This window comes from Chelmon rostratus, chromosome 11, assembly GCF_017976325.1.
Source record: "Chelmon rostratus isolate fCheRos1 chromosome 11, fCheRos1.pri, whole genome shotgun sequence".
NCBI lineage: Eukaryota > Metazoa > Chordata > Actinopteri > Chaetodontiformes > Chaetodontidae > Chelmon > Chelmon rostratus.
In genome coordinates, this window is record NC_055668.1 from 4,178,939 (window position 1) to 4,206,385 (window position 27,447).

The window sequence follows — 27,447 nt, forward strand, 5'->3', positions numbered from 1 at the left end:
GTCAAACAATCACAATTCCCCAAAGCGACACCTTCGAACCAAGTCCAAAACCCTATGGTGTCCTGCTATAGCACACAATGGTTCACTGTCACAGATAGATACAGATATTTCTTCCTACATTTGAAAAAAAAAATTCTACCCACCCATTGTTTTACAAAATATCTCTGTACACACAAAACCCATAAACGATTCCAAACGCTCAAACAAGCAGGTCAGGCCAGATGTCTGACAGATGTCAGTCAGAATGTCTGCAGGAAAAAAAGGCCCATGGAATATTTTAACTGCTACACATTTGCTTAATTCAAATGATATAATACACTGATAAACCTGCATCACTACCCCACAATACAAAGTGGCATTACTGTGCCGTAGGAGTACAGCATTTGGACGTTGCACCACCGAGACCAGCTACAACAATCAATTGAATAAAACATGGACTACACATCAGTGTAATAATTGATAACGCTCTGATAGAGGCCATTCCAAATGAAAGATGCTCCTTCATGCAAAAGAAATTTACCATTAATTTAGAATCCAGTCTAAATTAATGTAACCTGTTCTTTTGTTTGTGTTGTGTCACATTTTTGTGGCATGAATAGTGAAAACTAAACTGGACGGTTTTTCATGCAGAGCTGCTGCATTAACAGCGACAGCAGTAAAGTCAGTGGGAATATGTCTCTGTTTGTTTGTTTGTTTGTTTGTTTGTTTGGACCTAGCAACAGAACATGCAGCAGCACCGGATGGAAAGCAGAATCTCGTGGGTCATTTGTTAATAAAACGACTTAAGAGTTGCGATCTAAAAATACGTCATACACGTCACCTGAAGCGAAGTAGCTGATCCCAAATTTGACATTTCATATTCATTGTGGCACTGCTACATCAGGTGTGCGATCTGTACAGTTACAAATTAAAACTGGACAGTGAAATCATGCAGCCATCTGGCAGCTGGTAAACATGAGGAAGGTGTGTGACCCCATTGCGTGACTGAATGTATTAATGCTTATTTATCCATATCACTACAATATCCAGTAATAAAGCACAAACAACCACATACAATTTTCTGCAATTTATTTTTAAAAATTTACAATTCACAGAAACAGGAGAAATAAGAGCTAAGTGTTTTTCCTGAAATATGTAATTACAACGTAATAAAACGTCTTTTTTACTTTTTCTCCACAGCAACTTTTGAAGTCAATAAATATATTTGATATTGAATTTATATGAATAATAATATTTTGCGTGTGTGGCCACATTAAAATAAAGCTTTTGCTGTTACAGACTGTATGTATAGTGCTGATTGTTCTACAGTTCAGTGGGACGGCTCCTTCAGGCTGTGTGTGAATGCAACATACGATAAAAAGGCAACGCTTCTCCTGTTACACAGAGTCACTTGATCTGTTGTTTACACAGAAGTATTGATTAAGCAGCTTTAAATACAGTAGAAAGTGTGCTGATATCTGTCTTTGTGTTAAAACTCCTGCACTGTTAAACTCGATGTTGTTCTTAGTGCTATCATGTCTTTTGTTTTTGCTTCTTCACACCTGCATCGAATAGCTTGCAGCATAAATTAGTGTCATTTGGCCTTTTGCATGCACGGAATTTCTCTGCATCTCATCAACTGTAAAGCTACTGTATGTGCCTACTGCAAAGCCACACACCTGAAAAAAACAAATTCATAGCTTCATGTCTCTGATGTCTGCCGTAGTAATCTCACACCAGCAGAAATTGTGATCTCTTCACATTTAATTATCCTAAGGCCTACATGACATCTCTCTGTGTTGAAATTCATGTTGCTGATAATTAACACAGTCCAAACAGCAAAGTTTACTTATTCAGGTTGTAGCTGCCAGTTCTGATTAAAGGAATAAAAAAATAAATCTAATTAAAGAATAAAATGTGTTCAGGTACTGAAACATTTAACTGGTGAGTGAAATTAGCGGGGTGACTAACAGGACTACACCATGTTTTGGGTGGGTTGTCTCTCCTGCCTGTTTTCCTGTTGGTGTGCTCCTCTCTCAGTACATTTCACTCCTTGCTCGAGCAGTTATTGTGTTTCACCTTTGTGAGCCGCTGTTAGAGTGTGTTGATACCACAGAACAAATGGCCAGCGTTGTGGAGATATGGAGCGGTGAGCTTTTATTTTATAAGAGACTCACTTAATCCCATAGTAATCCCTGTATTAGATCACACTCTGATGGTGAAACAAGCGCCGGAGAGGAGGAACAGTGGGCAGGCAAAGAGCAGCCTGACAATGAGCTCGCACACACACACACACACACACACACACACACACACACACATCAAGGATGATACAGGCGGCTTGTGCATACTCACACAAAACCATACATACAATCAAATACATGCACATGAGCAGCGATGCACATGTGCAGATACTGCTTTTATCCACACACACACACAAACTGCAACAGCAGCAATGTGTCACATGACCGCAGTAAGACCCCCCCCCCTCCCCAGATGAGTTTGTGAGTGAAGGAGAGAGCCAGAGAGAGAGAATAGCTTCTCCACAGATGGAAACTAGGACACCAAACCCCTGTGTGTGTTTGTTTTGCGTCCTGCTGCATCCGCGTGTGTGTGTGTCCATCTGTGTGTGTGTCTATTTGTGTCTGTCGAGGAGCTGCGGCGCATATCCGCTGGAGTGTGCATCCACATGTGCGCATCGTTGCTCATGTGTATATGGTGCGTTCGGGGGGCCTGTGTTTGTGTGTGATACAGCATCATAATGAATAATCCAGTGGTGAAATCTTGGAGTTTGAGTAGCGAGGCGTTTGTTTCCTGGAGAGAGCAGGCCGTTTGTGTAACGACAGGCTGTACAGTACGTGAAATGAGGGTCAATGTGAGATGGTGAGAGGTTCAATTGCTAATGCAAGCTCTTTAGTGGTCGCTCAAATAAATTAAATAACTTGTTTTTTATAAATATATATATACGTGTGTGTGTGTGTGTTTAACCCATGAAGGTTGTGGGTTTGTCAGAAATGGTGTCATCATGTTATGAAAGGCCACTAAAACAGAAATATTGAATAAACAGCAGTATCGCATCATCTCTATAATTTGTCACCAGGCTCATTCAGTGAACTGCACTCCATACTGTTGCATGAGATCATGTTCAAACAGCACAGAGGGAGGAGAGGAATCTGCATCACAGGCTGATGGCTGATGATACGGTGTATAACTGCACAAAAGTATCAGAGGGTGAACTGCACTCTTGTTTCCTCCCTGACATGACATCTGGTCTTCATCAACTGTTTAAACTGAAGCATCTTTCTTTTTTTGTTTTTTTTTTTGCCTTGGTCTTGATATTCACACACGCATGTCAGAGTTCACTGACCATCGTATGAACAATCCCAGCGCTTTGTTGTCCAGCTCATTACCAGCTTCTATGTCAGGCTAATTAACAAGCACCAGCACAGCCTTCTGGGGAGGAAGGAGAGGTGTCTGTTAGTCACATCCATCTGAGGAGAACCAGAAGAATCAGTCGGTCCACTTGCTCTGTCTCATTCTAGCTTTTGCACTGTATGTCACTCCAGGGAGCAGCGTCAGCCTTTACTTCAAAGAATGGCTATGCATTTTGGGAAACAAGCGTATTTAGTTTCTTTCTGAGAATGTGGTGAAAGCATTGACTCCACCTAATGTCTGTGCATATGGAGCAAGTGTCAGGAAGCAATTAGCCTAGCTTAGAATAAAGACAGGAAGCAAAGGGAGACAGCTAGCAAGGCTCTCAAAGTCCAAAATACGCCTACCAGCGCATCTAAAGCTGGCTAATTGAAAAATTGCTTCTTGTTTTTTTAATTTGTGCACAAACAGAAATGTGGAAAGGACAGTTTGTGGTTTTGGCTACTTCTGGCTAAAGCACTGGTCTCTGTACAGATACAGTGCTACCATAGATTCTTGAGAGCACAAGACTCCAGGAAGTCACGGTGCCAAGTTGCTGTTTGACAAAAATGACTATTTTGTAGATGTAGTTGGAGTTACAATATAGGAGCTCTACCTTTTAGAAGGATCAATTCATTCTATCTCTTCAGCCAGCAGCCGGACCTTACAGTGGACACTAAACGTCACATACTGTCACAAAGCTACTGCCATACTTCCTAAAACACACCGAGCGCCTGCTGCCTAACAGGTGAGACAAATCCCACTCTTACTCTAAGGGAGGGGAGGGGAGAGGGAGGAGGGGCGGGACCAGGAAGTAGTACCAGCCAATGACAGCTTGACGTATGGCACCAGCAGCATGCGAGGCGAGCGCCGTAACCAAGGGCGTCAATAAATCCTGCGCTAAGGATGAAAGACTGCCACAAAGGAGATTAGTGTCCACAGCAGCTAATGAGGTACTATATCAGCACAGCCCGGCACCCGCAGCACACTACACACACACACACACACACACAAACACATACAGTACACACATGCTCGCGCACAGAAAGCTCATACACAAACAAGTGCATTTACAGACACCCAAGTGCTTTGTATTTGTACAGTAATGCACGGAACGCTGGTCCTACAAGTAAGCACACTGCATGATGGGCTACACACACGTTCTCTTTCTCACACACACACACAGTATAAATACATACACAGGGGCCACATCTACAGTTAAGTAGTTGATCAATATTCTAAATCATTTACTTTGGCTCCCTGCAGACCCTAACGTCTGCAGGGAGCCAAGTGAGGGCCTCCGTCCCCAGGCCAGATGTTACATACGTTTCCCTAACACACACACACACACACACACACACACACAGACACACACAAGTGCATCATTATCGGGTCAATGGGAGGACAACTTTAGCTCAAGCTCCATTCTCTATACAACCACTGTTTTCCCCAAATGAACACAAAGATAATGGCTTTATAAACACGCATAGATGCCAGGATGTGGTGAGTGTGTGTGTGTGTGTGTGTGTGTGTGTGCGTGTGTGTGTGTGTGTGTGTGTGTGCGTGTGTGTGCGCAAGTGAACTACAGCAAGCATTTACTGTACACACTCCTCCCATTATAGGAATATGTCAATATTTCATTGTGTGTTCCCTCCCCAATCACTTTTTAAGCTAAAATAGACAAACACACACACACATGTGCAGACACACTATTTCTCTGATCTTAACACACAGTGCTATAGTACACACACACACACACACAAGTGCAGTTGAGTGTAGTCTTGACACTGCACTTCCCTGTTTCACCACTGAATGTCTCTAGTCAGCAAACATTGCACCTGGTAAAGTAAAGGTCTGCCTGAGAGAGCGAGTGGAAGTGAGGGTTTGAAGTGTGCATGTGTGTGAGAGAGAGGACGAAATCAAAGGAGGAAAGTGTGTGCGTTTAGTCAAGGACACACTTCATTTATTTAAAGTGACGAAACAGCATTGATTGAGCCAGTTTTAGATTGCTGTGTGTCCTAAGATTAAAGCGGAGATGACTTTTCTGTTGATCGCTAAAAGACATTCACTTAAAACGTCTTATTCACTCCAGTATCTGTTTCAATAATGGTGGTAAACAGCGTTTTATAGCTTTCATAAAGTATAGGGAGAAAATAAAATAAAACATGTTACATTGAAGTACAGTTTTAGTTACAGGACCTACATTATTAACTACTTCTTAAACTTCTGCAACCTTAGATGCATCTTTATGACACTGATGACAGACACACACACAAAGATACTTTATGCAACACTGAATTCTGTCTTGCACAGATGTGTTTGTGTGTATAAGCGCACACAAGCATGTGCAGCACATCCTTGGCCCGCCTGCGCTACAATGTGCAGACAGCGGGAGTGCATTTCTTTGAGTATGTGTGTGAGCCTGCTTTCAGAAGGGAGTGTACGGCAACAGCCAGGAGAGAGATGGCCCCCTTAAGACCAGTCAATGAGAGATGGACGTGAAGACAGACGCAGCTAGCGAGACTGGCGATCAATAGTAATCATGAGGCGCTGTGGCGTTAACAGCAGATGACACATCGCTCAGGCTTTTCTACTGTGCTGCACCCCGACACGACGCAGCACAAAGCCATAACTCCTTGTAGGCTCAGATCAATAGATGTACATTTCCGCAAGTATCAGGCGCATAGTAAGATTATTTTTTAGGCGTTTTTGCCTTTATTTGATAGGTCATTCCTCTCAAGGTGCAATACTAACTTTTTGAAAGGGAGTTGTGCCAGCCTACATGACGGCAGCTCCGTGTTTGAGGGTTTTTAACCCACGGAAAAGCGAAGGTGTGTGGCTCTGTGATGCCGGGAACAAATCTACGCAAGCATGACACAGACTTGTCTCTGAGCTCATGAACACCTCCCCCAGGGCAAACTGTGACACACGACTATTACATTAACATGATGGCGACGTAATTGAACAAACATGTGATGAATGAACACGCTGAGTCTTCTATACGCCGGAAGTGGCCCGAACAGACGACAAGAGGTGAACGCTGGAAGAGCATGTAAAGGTAACTGACTGTAGGTTGTATGTGTGTACGTTTGGTGGGTGTATGGAACAAGTGACTTATAGCAACATTTTGGGAAATCCGCTTATTCACTTTTTCTGAGAGTGAGATGAGAAGATTAATATCAGTCCAGTCCTGTGTGGTGGCCAGACTGCATTAGCCTAACTTAGCATAAAGGGTGGCAGCAGGGGGAAACAGCTAGCCTGGCTCTGCACAAAGCTGGCTGGTGGACACAGAGCTTTCCATAAGAGCCTGCTGCCAGCCAAATCATTTACGTCCAGTCGCCCACTTTATTAAATTAATTTTTGATTGTTACCACTAACCTCTGGTTCAAAACAGCGCACACAGGATGAGAGAGGAACGTGCCCATCTGTCTGCATCAGTGCCACCTCCACATGCTCCGTATGAATGAGTGTGTGTGTATGAGCTCAGGTGAGAGGGTGTGTTCTAGTCAACCCAAATCTTAGTAGAATAACTGATGACAAAGCACATAAAGAAGTTCATTGATCAGAGACAGGGGACATCCTCATCGTCCACCTCAGAAAAAAGCAGCAGCAGCAGCTTGATGATGCACAGAGAGAATTAAAAAGTCCACTAAAAGTGCTGCATTTTCCATATAAACCACACAGACATTTAAGGGCTTAATGAATAAATGAATGAACGATCTTTAGTTACACTGTGCTTTTTACAGCAGAGACATCTCTAAGACACGCAATAATACAGACAGCGTTGTCAGAGTAACAGGCCTGAGACAGGCCGTTTAGTGTATGTTATTGCACATCATACATTTTATCCACGGTAAACATTTTTGGTTATCCCGTCACTGAGTACTTTTCTCCTGCTTTGTGTAACAGAGTGATGCTCACTCTTGAGGGTCCGGTACCACGAAGGTCCGCCTCCGCTGCTACTCTCCGATGATCATGTCACGTGACAATCGGCCTGTTCAGTCGTTTAGGTTATGAAGACGTGTTGGAAAAGACAGATTACATCTTGCTCATGTTTAGCGCTTAAACGATTAGACGATTAATGAATCAGTCCACTCCTTTAAAAACCAAACAAATTCTACCCCCCTCAACCGCCCACCCATCACATGTAAAACAAACTTCTTCATATTGTAAATTTGACTGACATGTTTGCTTGTTTTTTTTCTTTCTTCTTGTTGTACATCTCAGTTTTGACTGATTTGAGCATCAGAACATTCTTGCATCTTTTATTTCTCACAGACCTTTTAGTCACAACAGGTGAAACGAAAAACAATTACTGTGATGCAACGCAGCAATTAATGATGCTATTACTTAACATTTTAATGTTAAAAAAATAATAAATATACCACTATATACCACATTATACCATATATAAAAAATAGCAATTAGTTGCAGCCCTAAATGTATCATCAAGTGATCAGAAGAGCTACAATATATCTGCATCCACCATCACAGAGGCTGTTCTGACAACATCTCAGTCAGGCAATTACCGCTGTCCTCTCTGCAGGAAAAGGCCATGTTCTAAAATAGTTTGGAGTCTATTTCTAAAAGCAACATCTCGTCTGTGGTTAACAGCATCAGTGGGCTGAAAACACCAGCGGATGAAGCAGACATGCCAGTAATTCTGAATCAGAATTGGTCTAAAAACAGCAATCTACCAGTGCCGAGCAGTCTGAGTTATAGCCACATAAAAGCACAGATCCCCCACAGAAATACAGCCTTATTGGACATAACAATTAGAGAGAGGAGAGGTGTTAGTGTGTGTGTGTGTGTGAGCGAGAGAGAGAGAGTGCGAGAGAGAAAGTAACACACAACACTCTTTTCTAGTCTCCCATGAGAGGAGGAATCAAGACTTCAAAAATGGCCCTTTCTGTGAGAAACACTTGGCTTCAGTACAACAACACACACTCATCTCTTCACTAGAGCTCAGCCATCGCTGCAGATAATGAGCTCTGAATATCATTAGCACAAGGCACCAGGCCGCACGCACCACACACTGTATGTCGTTACGCTTCTTAAAACTTTATTTATTTGTCTCTCTGTCCTTTACTGTCAAAAATGTTCCTCTGTGCGCTCATCGCAGTTCATCCAGTGCACAAAATGAGGATGTCAGTGAAAACATATACAGCAGCTATTCTGCTCCCACTTGTCATTTTTGCTGTATAGAGATCGAACCAGGCCTTTTTAATAACACAAGTAACTAAAGATCCAGCCGTAGACCATAAACCCTGACTGTCTGTCATGTGGTTAACTCCATGTTTAGATAAGGTATGTAGGATCTGAGCAGCCTTTAACAGATAATCGTAACTTTACACGTCACCAGCTTACAGAATAGGCCGGCCACAGTAATCAGCTAGTTCACACGTGGCTGTTGCAATAGCACGGCCGCAAGGGTCAAACTATGCAAAATTATTTAAGACAGATAAGCAGAAGTTAGATGAGATTCAAAGAGAGCATGAGTGGACATGATGTACTGTCTAACGGAACAACAGCTAGCACAGAGCAATATCAGCACTATGGCTCTCTGTTGCAAACACCCTGTTATTCATTAGGTTTTCAGGACCAAATAGGAAATGATGGATTTCTGCATGTTCTCACCTAGAAAGCTGAAAAAACTGGGTTTCCACGCATGTGAACAGTCGTTGCAGGTCAAGTCTATTGACCTCAGTTCCCTTGCAATCTCAATCATACTAGGATGAGAGGAAGGGCAGATTTATTGGAGTGTTTCCCAACTGTTTTTGTTGGTGGAAACCACCGAAATCACAACACAACCTGCCCAAAATAATTTTACAAGCCTAATTTAAATAAAAAGTGGAAAAAACTACCAAGATACCAAGAAACAGCTGTGAAACAATAAATGCATTTTTTTCATGAAACCAAGGGCTCTCAGATCATGCTTCAGATTATGGATCACCATCTGAAAGGTCTAACATCTCATGCTAACTTCCAGGAAGTGAAATAAAAGTGAAGTTGCTCTGTACCTTGGTGCTATATTTTCCCAGGAGCTGACCTCAAAGATCCACAGAAACCACTTTATTAACAGTTATGCTGATCTAGACTATGTATATCACTCAGGTCCAAGATAATCTCTGCCAACACTTTCACTTTAACTTTGAGTGTTTTGTTTGAGTGGAGTGGAAAAGCCGGCAGAGTAACTTTGCACTTTTTGGGCTGCTGTGCCAGGCAAGATTAATCAATCCCCAAGTAATTAAATGAATCCATGTCAAACAGTAATTCAAACCCGGTCTGCTGTCCAGCTATACAGCCAGTGCTACATAAGGGCTCCATTCTGCCAAAACTTTCCTCTTTAGAGCCAGTGATTGTTGTACCGAGCTTTAGCAAGGGAGTGAGACTGCTATGTACAGCACACCAAAGTGCTCTCGGACAGCCGTGGCGTTCAAGCCCAGCCAAGTATCATCAAAGTGCCGTTTGGCAGCTGCCCTGAGGGAAGTCAGCCAAGGCCAAGTAAGGTTCTAAACCTGACACAACTACACAGGCAGAGGAAGGTGTTAAAGGCATGTCCTCCGGGAATGCTCCTCCAGCTATATCATATCGGACGACTTTGTTTAACTCTTGTTGAACCAGGCCACACAGGAGGAGGAAGTCTTCTTTACAGCAATGAAACAATACACCGAACACATATGTGTCAAAAACCAGAAGAAACACACCAGATTGGGTTGCCAGTCAGTCAGTCATCCCCTGTCCTCCACCTGCACATCCGCCTGTTAACTATATGTACTGCTGCACTGCACACTGTGGCAAGAAAACATGCAAGCATCCAGCTATTCATGTCCCACCGTAGCAGTGTAATAACATACGTAGTTGTGGTTTGCTTGGGTGCAGCAATGAAAATTATTCTTTCTTGAAGCAGTTTTGCATTGTGGGAAATTGGCTCGCTGGCTTTCTCGCTAAGAGTTACAGAGTTAACTTCCTGGAGTCTCTGCTAGTTGCCTGGCAACCCCACAGCAACGCAAGTCTTCAGGTGGTCACTGCGCCTGGCCAACAAATAGTCCCACACGAAACCTCCCTTAAAACTACAACATGTCTTTTTTTTACACGTCAGTTTGTGCATGGATTAAAAATGAGATATGACGTGGTAACTAGAGAGCTTTATTTGTGCTGGTGGGTGGATTTTGTTATATCTGGACGGAGCCAGGCTAGCTGTTTCCCCGTCCCCAGGGGAAACTGTCTTTGTGCTGAGGTAAGCTAAGCGGCTGCTGGCTGCTTCGTATCGAACGGACGTTATGAGACTGGCATCATTTTTCACATCCAACTCTCAGAAAGAAGGCAAGCAACAAAAGCACACTGTACGTCATCAGGTGACAACAAGCTGCTTAGCAAAACTGAACTAAATAGAATAATTATTGTAGCTAGAAAGCTACTGTATGTAGTTTAACAAAAAGCTATACTTCAAGAGGAGCTCCAGGCAAATAACAAATCAGTTTTTGGTCTTTCAGTGGAAATCTGCTTTCCCAACCTGTCGGCTTCACTGAAAAGGTCCAAAAGTTGTGAATAGCAGGGACGCTGTCTCTGAGAAGCACCACAGACAAATAGCCATTAAACTAAAGGCGCAAGTCAGCATTATAGGACCCTTTCAGTTACAAAGCAAACTGGTGACAGTCAAAGATTATGGGTACAATGGTCATGGATGAATGAAAAAGTAAAAGAGTTTCAATATTTCTGTTTCTTGTTTCAAAAGACAGTGGTTGTGTATGGATTAGTGTTCACTGGCATTTTAGATGCCTTTAAACAAGCTTCTGTTACTGAAATGCAACACATAGCTACACCCCACTGTGAAAAGAACCTGTAAAAACATGCTAGTTAAGTATCTTAAAAGTCATTATAATGAGCGTGTTTGTAATTTGGGCCTTTCTGCATGGAGTTTCCACAGGGCAGTCATGTAGCCATTTCCTCCCATACAATACGTTTTCCCTTCAGAATCAAAAACCGTCCATCCTGGCCTGGTTTGTGTATCTCTGAGGTCGAGGTTGGTTTCCTGCATGTAATGCATGCTGGGAAAGGCCACAGGAATATCATCAGCTATGGAAAAACAATGGATGAATAGATTGTTTTAATCTCGTTGTGAGATGATGGTGGTTTAGCCCAGGAGATCACTGTATATGGCGGCCATTAAAGTATCTTATTAAATGATAATATGTTCTGCTATTAAGGCTGCTAATACCACTGCTACTGTTTTACTACTACAGATACAGCTACTACAGATACAACTCTCACCACCTGGAATAATAATAGGTGCATGGACAGACAGAAATACATACACCCGTACATACATACATACTATCTGAACCCATTAAGATGGATTGTCTTAAAGGTGACAGGCAGACTTACGTTTGTGGTCCAGAAAAGAAAAAAAAACATAGCACTCACCACTTTGTCCTCCTGCAGCCCAGTCAGCCATTCATGGATAATGAAAAGAAAGACAGAGAGAATGTGAGCAAAGATGATATCTGATAGCGTGGCAATGATCCTGCACCCAACCAGTAACAAACACAGTAATACACTCATGTCAGTCCCCAATAATGTTACTGAACAGCAAAGAACATGCTACCACTCTTTATTATCAGGTGTCAGTATAAGACTTGATGCCTCCGTGGTTTGATTAAGTTTAGGCAGCTAAAATGACTTGCTTAAATTTAATGGTTAAAAAAGTAATGTTAGCTGTTGGTGGAAGACAGCACACCAATCACAGTGTCTAATACCCTCACAAATATACAATTGCAACTGTAAAACTGTCAAGCGGAGCTGGAACTGGCTGGCAAATAGCTGTTTCTCCCTGCATCCAACCTTTAAACTAAGCTAAGCTAATCGGCTACTGGCTCCATCTCCACACTCAGTGCATGGACTCAAGAACTGCATCAATCTTCTTCTTCAGAAAGAAAGTGAATGAGTGAATTTCATGTTATTTACTCTTTTAGGTACCTGGACAAACAATCAACGCTGTCATTTTTCTGTCAAATTTCTAGACTGTATTATTTTCTTTTAATATCTTTTTTCTTATTAGTTATTTGTCCAATCAAAGCTTTACACCAAACTATCCTTTCAGACCATTACACATTAACCATAGTATCATAATCATTATACATAGTGTGTGTGTGTGTGTGTGTGTGTGTGTGTGTCTGAAAAAACACTTTTCAAAGACATCCTCTCACTGTATGTAACTGCCACCCATCCCAACACACCACCCAGGACCCCACAGGTGAACTCTCCCCATGTCAAGCAATAACTAATTAGGATGTGCTTTTGAGAGTGTGTGCGTGTGTGTGTGTGTTTGTGCGCGTGTGAGGTCATTAAATGCCACACTGGTGATGTCGGAGAGGGGGAGGGATGGGAGAGGGGACGTCACTTATTTCAGAGGAAGACTGGCCTCCCAATGCCAACACGCACACACCTACACCCTGCTGCGCGTGTATAGGGCACCTCCGGACCCCTGGGAGACCGAGATGGAGTGGGAGACCACCCCCTTTGTCCACAGCTCAGTCTAATGCCCAATTAACCTTTACCAGCTCCTGCGTGGGTCACACACACACACACACATGCGAGCATAGATCACATTCACACGCATGGCTGGAGGCACACATAAATACAGAGTAACACACACAGATCACACACGCCCAGAGCATACTATACACTCGCTGATACACAGACACACAATTTGTGTCCTTTACTTTGTCACCTGTATGTGCCGTGGCTCATCACCTCCACCTGAGTCCTAACACCTGAGGCCCTGGTGTAGCCTGATTGGACATGCAGTAGAACAGCTGTACGTGCTATGAGTGGACTCAGCTTACTGCACCTCTAAATGCAGATTTGGATTCCATGCATGGATTATGAACTATGCCGTAAGTAAAAGGTTATCAGGTGGCTCAAATATATAACTGACTATATAAACAAATAATCCTGTTAGTTAAAACAAAGTAAAATGGAGTGTACAAAGAAAAGCTTTGCAGTTTTCCTTTAACCTCAATTTTTCAGCTTCTTAGATTTGGTTTTGTTTAGTTTTTTTTTTCATTTTCTTAATCGCTGAAATCGGTTCTTAATCATTTAACTATCATTTAAGCAGGAAAATAGGACATGTGGCTTGCAGGAAGTTGGAAATGATTAAATGTTTGCTGCAAGCAAAAACAAAGGAAACTATGGAGTTGACAAATAAAATGAGCAAGTGAAAGATAAACTCGAGTCTAGTTTTCAATTTCAATTTCAATTAACACATTCAGTTATAATTTAGCTTCCATCTACCTTTCTCCTGAGTGGGAGGAATCACTGCAAATCAATGCAGTGAATGAAGTTAGTGTGAGCAACTTGATCCTAGCTACAATAAAACACATCTGTTCTGATGGGAGTGGTCTCTTCCATGATCCACAGGGCTCACTGCATGGTTGGATGAGTGTGAAAGCAATGTGAATCATGTGTTCTGGCCTCATCACATCTCAGTCCAGTATAATACAAATGGAAGTTTTTTGGTGGAAGTTGTGTTGTTATGAATGTAGCCATGAGAAAATGTTGCCTCATTGCAGTGACACAGTGTGGTCAATCGTCACACCCTCTTCCTCTCTCTCACCGTGTTGGATCGCAGGGAGACTCGCCCCCCACAGCGGGCACAGAACTTGGTCTGGCAGTACGAACACAGGTTCCCGCAGCCATCCGCGAACTTGGTCTTGTGGCAGATGCCGCAGGTTGGCGCGTCGTCCCGGTGAACGGCCGAGCCCGCCGCCACCGTGGCCTGCCGGATCACCGTCTCTCTGTAGCTGGACAGCTGCTGCTGGATACCTCTGGAAGAAATAAAACAGGATGCAATCATGAAGGCTTTGGCACCGCGTTCATCCTCTGGCAACCATGTTCGCACAACATTTCATGTCAGTCCACCCAATAGCTGCTGAGGCTAAAAACAGAAATCCATGAAGAAGTAAACATCTGCTCCTGCATGACTTCATCTCTTGTGAAGAAGATTGGGATGAAAATCATGGCTCCAATTAGTTTCAGCATTCCATCGTGATTTCATAAACTGTGATTTATTGCAAATCACACAATTCAAGCGTGGCGATACAATAAAAACAAGAAAAGAACAGTAAGATGTTTTCTATTGGATGAATAATAAATAAGTAAAGGGGGAGGAGAAGTCAACAGAAACCAGAGAGCGAAGGACACAATGGTTGCATTAAGTCCAGTCAATATCACTGTTCTTTGAACTGTTTGTGTGTTTTGGTGCAATCAACGTTTTCTGTTTGCTATTGTTTCAGACTGCTTTGCCAGAATCTCTTCAAATCGATATTAGAAAGAGAGGGGAAGAGTATTGGTTTTATCTAAGGCGTTACAGTATGTTGATTAATTGGATTTCACACTGTGGAGATTGAGGAGAGAGCAAACAGAGGGGAAACAGACCAAAGAGGAGCTGAGAATCACAGGAGGAGAGGAGTCACTGCATATACAAACTGAACTTTCATCACAGTCTGCTTTACAGAAGGGCTTGAAGATGGCAGGGAGGAAAGAGAAGAAGTTCATTCTGAAGGACTGGACAGCTTCAAGTATTTCTTATCCAGTGATTATTCATCTATTTAGTTCCCTTGTAAAATGCAATAATTTATTAAAATTAAATCTAGCTTTGGTGATAATTTAACATTGACATTCATGCTAATAAAGAGTGTATCTGAGAGGAAAAAAGGGAGGAAGAGGAGAGGAGAGAAGGGAGGGAAAGAGTACAAGGGAGGAAAGAAGAAGAGAAGAAATCAAAACAGGAGAGCAGAGAAAGTGAATGAGGAGGGGAGGAGAACAAGAGAGGAGAGGAGAGGAGAGGAGAGGAGAGGAGAGGAGATGGAATGTGAAAAAAGAAAAGAAGCAGAGGATGAGAAATCTTAAAAGGGAGAGGAGAAAGTGAATGAGGGGAAGAGAAAAGGAGGGGGAGAATGAGTAGAAGAGTAGAAGGGAGGAGAGGAGAAAGCCAATGAGTAGGAGAAGAAGAGGAGAAGAGGGCAGGATGGGAAATAAGGGGATTGGAGAGAAAAGGAGAAAAGAAAAGTAGAGGGGAGGATAGAATGAGGAAGAAATTATTAAAAAACAGAGGGGTGAACAAGAGAGGTGGAAGGGAACGAGTAGAAGGAGAGAAAGGAGAAGAGAGGAAAGAAGATGAGAGAGGGACAGAGTAGGAGGCAGGATAGATGACAAGGAGAGGAGAGGAGAAGGATGAGACGAGAGGAGAGGGTAGAGTGGGGGGAGAACAGGATTTTGTGAGTGGTTGTCCATGAGTGATGGCAAACCTTTAACTACATACATGATGTTACAAGATACAACATATAAAGTGCTCCTTTAACATGCGTGTCCTTTCCCCAAACAAGCATCTCAACAAAAAACACTGGGGACAAAACTGATGAAATTATTCACAGGAGTGTTCACTTAGACACAGCAAAGAACTCCAATATGCATTTGGCAATATATCCATTATAATGAGTATTACATCACAAATAATAGAGACAGAAACAAAAAACAACACTCCTGACCTCCACATCTCAAACACTAAACAGTGAAGAAAACACTGATTCATAGAAACATTTCAAAGCCCAGCACGGAGAATAAAAAACAGTGTGCTGAGCCATGCTGGACTACAAGTTTAAAATGAGCTCTGACGTCCTCAAATTCAATCACTGCTCAGAGCATTTAACCTGATGCGATTTCTCAAGCATTTCATATCATTCGCTGTGGCTGCAGCACAGTACTTACAGACTGGGAGCCAGCGATGCAGTCTCCTCCCCCATCGGCTCAGCCATTAAAAACTACAAATCCCAGCAGCCGAGGCCAGAGAATAGGAACTCCAATATTCATTTGATAGAGACATGAACATTGCTCCTGTGTGTATAACAGGACAAACTAAATACACCCTGAAGAAAATGCTGAACACTCCAAGGACCCAGCGGGTGAAACACAACCTGCCCCAGGAAATGTTAACACCTGCCCACACACACACACACACACACACACACACACCTCATCTCACGCGATCTCTTCTCTCGTAATCTCTACACAGAAAAAGCACCGCGCACACCAGCGAACACACACTCATGCGAACCTGCCGCTGATGACGTTAAGTGCACACAGACACACTTCCTGTGAGCAGCAGCCAAAGGTCGCAGAGAGGTTACCTGCTGCTGCAGCACCGCAGGATTTACTTCCTGATCCATGGCTCTCACTGTGTCTGTCCCGACCCCTGGCTCTGCTCACAGCCTAATAGAGTTAGACCGATAGACAGCGCGGGCAGTGTGATTGATTATATGTTTATTGTGTAATTGATCAATACTACACGGGTTGTTCGTGGGAATCCTCTAAACTGAAGTGAATCCGATAATCTTGGTCAGATTCAACATGAATGTGAGGAATTGTGTTTTGATTTTTATTATGATTATTGGTGTATTATTTGTTATTTCAGAGGGACTATTGCTGATGATAGGTGGCTTTAATCCAAAATAGCTTCTATTGGTATTGGGCTTAATAAATCCATATTGGCTGGATGTAACTACACTCAATATTAAATGCATAAAGAGGCTCAGTGCATTCCCTCATCCTCACTACATCTAATTTCTCTTCGTCCTCATTGCCATTTTCTTATTGGGTTCATTGAGTTTTTAGAATATCTCCAAAACTCTTCACTTTAAACTCTTGGACTCAGGACTTTGGATGGCAAACAGCTACCCAAGACAAACTGAGCGCCGGCTTTAGGCCTACCCATCTGTCAACATCAAGTTTTCATTCAACATACTATATGCTTAACCGTTAGCATGGGCTAGCTGTCACTCAACAATGTAGCATATAATCATCACTTGCCAAAGTTTATACAGAATTATTTTTTCAACACATGCTAAACAGATAGCACATGCTATCGCTCACCAAAGTTTGGGCAAAGTGATTCCCTTATCACATGCTAACTATTATCACTCAACATCCTTAACTGAATAGGCCAACCAGATCCAACATATGATTTGATATAGATCATCATGTGACGACGTGTGTCGCATTGATCTCGTTTTGGTATGAAAAGTCTGACACAGATCAGAAAACCACACTTTGGAAATTATGATTATTCTAAAATTTGCAGGAAGGTTTTATATAAAAGGAGAAAACTAATCCAATATGGGTAGGTACCTGTTACTTCATACAGCATATAATTGAAAAAAGGTCTTTTTCAACGACTTATTCACTGAATCTCCAGGAAATGTGCTATATCGTGATAAGTATTGTTATCTGGATATGAAATATTCTGTATCGGAACGTGAGATTTTGGTCATATTGCACAGCCATAGTGGTTACATGAATCATCTGGGGTCTATGTCCTCCTCAATCAACAGAAACCAGGTAGGCAATGGACAGTCTAAACCGAATGTGTTGAGTTATCCTTGTGTGTGTGTGTCTGTGTGTGTCTGTGTGTGTGTGTGTGTGTGTGTTCTGCGATGAATGTGGCAAAGTAGGACATACAGTAGAAACAAACAATGAGAAGAGGAGCAGGAAATATATCAAGTACGTCCCCACGAATCAGTCAACCACAACAAGCCATCAAATTCTGTCTCGCAGGTGAGAAAAAAAAATCTTTATTTCGTCAAATAACAGCGTTGGGAAAGAGGGAGGGGGGCGGCAGATCATTACAAGAACGAGACAGGGCGGATGATAGAGCGAGGGAAGGGGAAAGAGAGGCAGAAACACAGGCAGCGAGAGAGATCAGAGAGAAATGTACAGCGCGACGACGAGAAACAGATAGCAACCTCATTAAGGAAATGCAGTAAAATATCCATATTCAAATGTAGTGAGACACAAGGTTAAAGCAAAGTCAGAATAAAAGCTCCGCTTTTCTGTGCAAACACACACAACCCAAAACACACTCCCTCCACTGTTTCATCAAACACTCTATGTCTTTATGTGAACAACATTAAAATAAACCCTGTGTGCATGTGTGTGTGTGTATGCAGGTGCATATATGCATATTTTACACAAATGGTCCATGATTCACAACAGGAAGCTGTATTAACATAAAGTGTCTCCTAATTAAGCTGTGCAGCACTAACAAGCTCTGCACTCTGACACCACACACGGAGAGAAACCCAAGATTTGTCCCTGAGAATGTGAATTAAATTGGATTACATAAACAAGATACACACTGCAAAAAAGCATTCCTCATTTAGTTAGGAACTGAGCGGCAAAAATCCTATTTGTCTTAATGAAAGCAGAAAAATGAGTTGAGATCATTTCACTTATTTCCAAAGTGTATCAACCTCATTCTAGGATTTTATTCAATAAAGTGATCACTGTTTGTCTATTGCTAAGTTTTTAGAGGGAAAAGCAAGTTTTTTAAACTCTTTTTTTTTTTTTTTGCTGTGTAGAGGTAAACTATAGAGAAACTTCAGTACTGTCGCTGTGAATATGCAAATTAAATTACATCAGAGAACTGAAGAATATCCATCTTAACAAGTCATTTACTACAATGCTATGTTTCTGATAGAAAGTGAACAAATCTGCCAGTGGAGTTAGATAATGGCATTGTTTTATACAAACTCACTTTTTAATGACATTTTGTTAATGAAAGTGGAGTGACATGTCTATACATACTGACAACTGAAAATACTTGAAAGTTTTTGTCATTTCATTAAAACCTTCAGCCTGGTGTTATTCAATATTTTTATTACTGTCAACAACTAAACCAACCAATGCCCATCCCCAAGCCCACTGGTTCCCATTGAAGACGTAAATCTTTAAAAATGGGTTACAAGTGTGTCGCTTTATTTTTTTAAAAGGCTTAGTAATTTCCTAAAACAGCTGGAGAATGTAGTTTTTAGCAGCCGTTACTGAAACAGGAGGGGGACTATTTTCAGCTGTGGATGAATACATGTTTAGTGCTCGATTGAGTATTTCCAGCAGCAGAATTGAATCAAAATAAACTACAGTGTGTGTGTTCATGGTAATGATGAAACATGTCACTCAGTCTAAAACTGAGGCTCACTGATGGGTTTTTAATAGTTTTTGGACAACAATGGAGCTGTGTGGCACAGAGGATGAAGATATATCAGGCTCTGGCACACAGGTAGTACTAAGGTTTGAGGACAGGAAGAGCAAAGAAGACAGATGAAAAGGGTAAGGAGGGATAGAGGGTGGAGGAGTGGAGGAGTGGAGGGGGAGGAGAGGCAGGGAGGAGCTTCTGGACTGACTTTATAGCAGTGTGACAGATGCTACAATCCACCGTAACTCAAAGCTGGACAGCACATGGGCTTTTACCTGGCAAGGGCAAACAGAGAGGACACACACACACACATCCCACCTTCTATCCTATCGATCCCTTGTTCACTTTTTACCCCGATAGATTTTAACATATGATATTAGAGTTTTTAAATTTTGAATGTGCTGTGCAGCTGGAACTACAGTCTACATGTTGAAAAACATACATTGAAGCCTAAATGAAAATTTCACTGTAAAGAAACAGAGAGCAAAAGCACTTTCACTGGTGATTACATTTTGATGGGGAGTTGGAAAAGGTGTTTATACAGGTCACTGACCTTTTCGCCTGGCCACCTGAACACGCGTGTGTGTGTGAGCGTGTGTGTAGTGTTGTAGGAACTAAAGATTGCCCTTTAATCAATCTGACATATGATTACATTCTGTAAACGCACACACACACACAGACACATACACAGCTGCTTAAAGGAAGGTGTTATCCTTCCTTTTTCTAATTCTTAACAAATCTTATGAAAGGATCAAAATCAACAATCTCACCAACATGTGTAGTTGAATCCTGCTACATATCACTCCTCTGTGCCATACAGCTCCATTAAACTAATAAACCACCACAAACACGTCAGTGGGCCACGGAGTTGCGCTGGGTGCCCACAAACACACGCTCTGCAGTTTATTTTGAGTTAATCATACAGTACATCCTGCTGCCATAAATAGTAGCTGGGGCCAGATTAACCTACCATTGGGTCCCAGGGCAAAAATGAGCTGTGGTCCCTTCAGTACGCATCAGGTCAGCTGGCATACATCACTATATGCCTCATGTTTGGAGTGCGTGTCTGTTAGTTGTTCTTATTTTGCTATACCACAAATTCATTTTAAATGCACTATAGTGCAATAGCCACTAAAAAATATAATGGCATTAAAATGAGAAGAGAGATGAAGCTTAAGCTCCTCATCCTTTCAGTTACCAAACAAACCATTAATTTATCAATGTTGAATCACTATTATGAGCCACAATTTCTTTTCTTTTTTGATGAAACTATGTATTTGTGGCATTTTTGCTTGAAAATGTAGCCCTCCTTCAACCAACCAATACTCAGTAAAGTTAGCTAGTGCTGGTTTGTGCCTTCTCATTCTCACCTGTTTCTAATGACCTCCCAGTTAGTTAACTCATTCAGTTTCCAGAATTGCATCCCAAAATGGTTTTGGATCACAATCTTTCCCACAGCCTGCATCCAAGTTTCAGTTAAACAACTCCAAAAAGTTTCAGACCTCCTGCCTGACATACAGTAGATGTGTCCAAAAATAAGGCAGATAAAATAGCTGAGTCCTGCTGTCCTTGAGCGTCATTACTGCTGCTAAGCCAAACGTTGGCACTGCCTTCTCCACTCCTGGGCTTTCATAAAGCAGGGTGGCATCAGGTTGGGATTGGGAGCCAGCTTTGACTCTTTTCCTGTAGTGACTCAGGCCTCTGTGGCCGAGTATGAGTCACTCCTCCGGTTCCTGGATCGATATTCAAAAAGCAGGCAGACATGAATCAAATAACAATGAGACAGTGTCAGAGAAAATCACCTCGCAGCCATTTAGAAATTAGGCACTCCAACTCTCTCTGTGTCACTCTCATTTACTCTCCAACACTTATTTTTAAAGTAAATTTGGTCCCTTGTTACTCTGCTCTGTTGTGAGATGTTGAAGCCAACTCTTTCTCCATCCTGTCTCAGCATCCTCTTTACCTGTCTTTAATGTAGTCCCCAGCCACACGAGCACACACACACACACACACTCTCACTGTAGTGGAGTCATCTGCAAGATTGATTGGAGCTCATTCTGTGTCCTATAATAGACAAGCATTAAAAAGTTTCCTCCCTCTCATGCTATTTGTGAAATTGAATGGAAGGTAAAATGCATGCCAGAATTAGAAATGGGCTTCCGGTTCGCAGCAACTGGGTGTATATCTGTGTGTGTGTGTGTGTGTGTGTGTGTGTGTGTGTGTGTGTGTGCATACAGAATAGGAATGTGTTTGCACGCAAAGAGATCCACCCACACTCACTTTAACACCTTATTATTTGCAGAAAAGAGTTTATCACCTTTATAAGCTGATAAGAATCTGAGGATTATGAAACCGGTCACATACATTTTGTCAGGTTGCATCAAACTCACATAAAAAGACGTCTTTTAAGGCACCACCGGTGAGAAAAGATGCTTTAATTCTGCCAGAATAAAACTTAAATGAGGCTAAGACACATTTTGTGTTTATGAAGAGTTAACATCACGATACTGCAAGCTATATTTTCCTAAAATATGAACAACATACATAAAATTAGGAGACCTTTACTCTTACTGGATGAAGACTTTTGAGTTTTTATTCGAATCAACAAGCAAATGAACAGTATGAAAAGAGAAAAAATGATTTTCAAGACACTGCCATGCGATAAAGATGCTAGCTTTGCCATTGAAGCAGTGGGTCAGTTTTGCTGGTAAATATCCAGCATACTGCATGTCGAAAACAGCATTTTGAAATGGAAAAACAGGGATTCTTCATAATGTGTGTCTGTATATTATACATACAGTACATAGTACCTGTATGTGTACATCCAAAGGAACTTAGAGATGGATCTGAAAATTGCATCTTTGTGTCAAAACACTGATTCCAGCTTCTCAAGCACAGGTTTAAGTCTTCAAGACACAAGTTTATCTTTACACAGTTCTCACGTGCCTCATGTACAGACAGGGTCAGAATACCCACAAGAGGACCCAGGGCAAAAATGAGTTGTGGAACCCCTCTGACCCCCCCTCCATTTCTCTCTCTTCCAAAAAAAATTATTTCAACTCCATTCATAAAGACCACACGTAAATTATACATACAGCATTGCATAAAGTAGGCTATTAACAACGGAGAGGGCTGTCTGACGGCAAGGTAAAGCGGTGAAAGTATTCACAATACAGTGCACACTGATATGGATTATCTTAAAAAAAAACATTTTGCTTCTGACCGTCTGCAGCGGTACATTGCTTAGCTTAGCAACACCTGAGCATGATGGTAGAGAAACGTGCCTGTCTGTCTGTATCAGTCCCACCTCCACATGCTCTATGTGAATGTGTATCTGTGTGTGTGTGTGTGTGTGTGTGTGTGTGTGTGTGTGTGTGTGTGTGTGTGTGAATGAGCGTGAGCGTGAGCTCAGGTGGGAGGTTGTGTCCTGCCGAGTAGAGAGTGGACAGTTGTCTTCAGTGTTTGACAAATCTTACCAAATGATGACAGATGACAAAGCACGTAAAGAGGTTCATTGATCAGAGACAGGGGACATTCATATTTTCCACTTCAGAAAACAGAAAACTCACTAAAACATCCAATAATTAAGGTCAGTGTATTTGATGCAATAGTGCTATTAAAATGTGCCAGGGGCCAATCATTTGGGGGTTTTACAGGCAAATTCTTTCTCCTTGGGGACACGCGCTAAGACCCCTCAGCTGGCTACTCTTCCCCTCTGGCTGGCTACTCCATACCCCTGTGGAAAACAGCTGCCAGCTGTGGCACATAAATGACCCTGATCGATTGATTGACAGAGCCAAACAAGGAAGCTGCAGAAGATGAGCTGAAAGGCAAAGCACAGAGCAAACCCTTTTTCACATGTAAGTAGTCCTGTGATCCACTGTTGATATAAAAATGGTGATTATAGCCACTTTAAATGAGCACAAACTAAATAAGTGACGCATGGTAAACCCGGAGTCTTTGGGTGGGAGGATCTGGGCGTTGCTCTCTTTGCTCGGCTGGTAATCCAGCCTCGGTCCTGATGGTGACATTTAGGTTGGTTGACGGGATAAAACATTCATTTTACAATCATCTTAAACTTCAGAATGCATTTTATACGCTTTTTCCTGTACATTGTCCACTCTTTAACTTGGCTATGGCAGCAGAATCGAGTACAGGGCATGTTTTTACCTTGGAGTCGTTTGTTGCGGATTGTTATAAATAGAGATTATACATGGTAAATAAAAAAATCTAGAATCTTACATGGTTTGTCTGTGCAGTATGAGCCTTGTTCTGTGCTCACCTCTCCATCAGAGCATGTATGTGCTGTGCTGCGGCCTGGCTGCTCACCATATGGCAGCAGGGACATGGAGAATCTCTCGCTCTCTAGTTTTCTCTATCTGTGCCAAGCTCTGTTGTTCCTCCTCCGTCCCTTCCCCTCCCTCACTTCCGTCACAGTGCTCACCATGCTGAGCTGTTCGGCTGTACTCTCACCTCCCCCACTCCCTCCATCCCTCCTTCTATCCTCCCATCTTTTTTCTTATATCACGCTCTCCTTTATTCCCTTCCAGTTTTTGATAGTATTAACAACATATTGGAGAAGAGGGACAAGCAATATAAATCTTGTCAGCCATCAGCGATTGCTAATTTGTCTGCAGCTATGTACTCTGTTTTAAAGCATTGGGACTGAAAGTTTTGGTTGTAAAATGCACTAAAGAGGAAGAGATTAGGTTTTCAGGAAATCCCAGCAGAGAAGAAAAGTGATGATTCATGCCAGAATAGACTGTTGTGGTTTAATACACGGCAGTACGAGTGTATGTGATGCTTCTTACAAACTATGCGCCTCCTTTTCTCCTCCTTCTTCCTCCTCACCTCCTCCTTCCTTCTCTTTCTCTGGACACACTTCCCTGACTGCCTTTCCAACCACTCCCTCCTCATCCTCACTCTTTCTCTCCGTTTCCCACTCGTTCTCCCCTCCCAGCTCTCTCTTGTGCCCCCCCGTGTCCTTTTGAAATGGCGCTCATCTTTCTATCAGGAAAAGTGTCACTCTAAATATAATTTATTATGATTCTCAAAGCTAATATCATCGCCGCTCTGCCTCTGTCTGTCCAGTAGTGACTTGACACACCATAAAACATGGAGCAATGGAGGAAGGCTCGAGAAAGAAGCATTTTCATATCAAGCTATTTTTACTCCGAGTGTAAGGCACGAGCTAAGACAGCAACGGATCTGCACATTTATGGCTGGTGAAGAAACAACATGTTGCAGGTAACAAGGTTCACACCTTTGTTCCAACGGTAATGCTGTTTATAATCCAGGTTCACCCAAAGGATGAATAAAAACCCCTCTGAATCAGTGCTTCCTTTGTCAGCTATATTTAGATTCAGTCTTAGTCCTGAGATCAAAAGTCCATGTTGGTTTTAGTCATATTTAGTCAACGTCATCCTTTTCATCTTTAGTCATTTTTTAGTCCATTAAAACAGCAACTTGACATTTTAGTCTAGTCTTAGCTAAAGAAAACCATAAAACCATACAAATAAACATTTTAGTCTTGTTTTACCAAGACCGTGAATAAGCATTTTAATCAAACTTCAAAAAAACTGCTTTCAAATAAGGCTTCATCGGACTGATTTTAGGCAAACTGGTGCTGAAAATAAGGCAGAAAATGACAGGTTGTATGATTAAGAGTGCAGCTTTGCAGAGCGGGTGTCAGAGAGGGGTTTGATGTTATTCATTTAAGCGATGACTGACATGAAACACGCTCCGATTTGCATGTTTATTTTTAACCGACATGACTCAACCAATGAGGCCTCCCGATGAATGGAGCATACTGTCTTTACAGTCAACCACAAAGACAACAGAGACGCACTTCTGTAATTAACTGTGTCATAGACTGTGGAACGGTCACTCATTCAAGAGTTTATCACACACTATTTGCAACATTTTTTAACGCAACACAAGCTAAGAACGAGACAGGTACTGCTCAGCATGTGTTGTTCATTTCAATTTGTCACTTTTTTATCAACAGAAGTAAAGAGTGCATTCTACATTGTCTTTATTTCAGTCCCCTTTTGCTTGGTCGCTGATATTGTCTGGAGATAGGGAGGTATGAGTTTAACGAAGTCAGTATCATCTCATCTCATCTTGTTTTCATGCAAAAAAATGACGAATTTATGACGAATATATTTTCCCATAATGTTAATTATCAAAATGTGTTCTAGTCTGTATGTTTAGTTGCCCAAATCTGATGTACAACCCAATCCTTCCGATAAAGTTGTTCACATTGGGTTTGTTTCACAGGGACATGGTTTCTTATTTAGTTGTTTTTTTTTATCGAGTAAATGCAATTTACAACAGGTTATGCAATGGAGACAATATTATTGGTGGGTAGTTTGAATTTTAAATGATAAAATGAAATTCAATGTAACCCGTGTGACTAAATGGCAAAGTGCGTTTTAGAGGCAGCGTGAGTGCAAAAACAGGGGCGCTCGCCAATGAACTTTTCGTGGTGGGAATTAGGTGTCCATGAAAGTTAAAAATATTTCATCTTGAGCATCACATCTAGAGGCTTTGTGACTTCAGTTCATAAACATACAGAGCCCAGACTAAACAGACAGCACTGGAGCTCCTGATCATTCGGCAGCTAAGCCGTCACACAAACACACAGTTGGTGCATACTTTGCTAGCTAGCTTGCTAGTGTCTGTACAGTTGGTGCATTAGCTGTTTGAGGAAAACAAAGGCTGCAAAAACACACTAGTGATCAAATCACGCAAGGCAAAAATTTGTTCAGCCTTCATTCTGAGCACACCTTCATAGATTTAGAAACATCATTTGGTTCGGTATTTGAAAGAATCACACTTCCCACGGCGGTATCATAGTATTCACAGTTAATTTCAGACCTTCTCAAGGCAAAGCAGAGTGCTTTTCTCCTTGAGATTTATTTGTTGTACAATGCTCACCATCACCACTTCCTAGTTTACCACAAGCTCAGTGCACATAATCCCCATATAATTGATCCCAATGCACTTCAGTACATGTTGATTAGCACACCGTGTGCTACTGCATGTATGATGCCTCATAAATACACACTGCTTCAAATAAAATAAAATAGAAATAAAAAAGCCTAAAATATAATGATATAATGATTTGATTGATACAATATAGAGATACAGCTCAACACAATTAAAGACTGTTGAGGACTTTTCCAGGAACTGTGGATGCCGGGGTGCAGGGAGGCTGGGGTGGAGTCGAAGCATGTACTGTGTTACCAGTTGTTGTCAGTGAGCCGACAACAACAGACCCCTCGCCGGTCATTCCATCGATTACAGGCTCCAGACTCCCAACCTGGCCTTTGAATAAAAGGACCAGCAACAGTCTGGGGCCCACAGGAGGGTGTTCACCAGCTCTGCTGTGTTGGTAAAGCTCTGAACCTCATTACCATTCTCAGCTAAGTGGGTGTTGAAGAGCTCAGTAGCTGCTGCACAAGCGTTTGCTACCAAATAGAAGTAAAGTGTGAGAAAAAGAGTGCTGGAGAAAGCACTCTGTTACACACACCTTATTAGTGAAGTGCACACAATAACATAGAAACACACACACTTGTACATAATTGGACAAATACCTAAAGAAGACTATTTTTGGATTACGTTTAAGATGAGATAAAGCACAAAGTGTAGAAGAGAGAGAGAGGCTTAGAGACACGAAGAAGAGAGCAAGTTCCAAAAAAAAAAAGAAATAAAAGATAAATAGAACAAAAGATAAAGATAAGAAGAAAAAGAGAGAAAAGGAGAGACGGTGGGATGGAGGGAGAGAGAGGAGGGACAGATGGAGAGAGCACCAGAGCCAACAGCAGAGCTAAGTGGGTAGTGTGCTCCCCAGACAGCGCTCCATATGGCCTGGCAAAGCCATACACAGCCAGGCAGCACAAACACACATAGACACAGCATGGACACACACAGACACACGCAGCATGCATACACACACAGATACCCACACACTCCTCGACACAAACAATCGGATTCACACACAGAGCGCACATTCACACTTTGCC

General features: G+C 42.0%; 1 protein-coding gene across 1 annotated transcript in view; it reads right to left on the bottom strand.

Annotated features, from left to right (window-relative positions):
- LOC121613649 (regulating synaptic membrane exocytosis protein 1-like) overlaps positions 1 to 27,447 on the bottom strand; it is an 84,394-nt gene that overhangs the window by 45,932 nt on the left and 11,015 nt on the right. Inside the window, exons 3-4 of the mRNA XM_041947181.1 lie at positions 14,009 to 14,219; positions 11,818 to 11,829 (exon numbers count right to left, since the gene is read on the bottom strand). Coding sequence (XP_041803115.1) covers positions 11,818 to 11,829; positions 14,009 to 14,219 — 223 coding nt within the window. The remainder of the gene's footprint in view (positions 1 to 11,817; positions 11,830 to 14,008; positions 14,220 to 27,447) is intronic.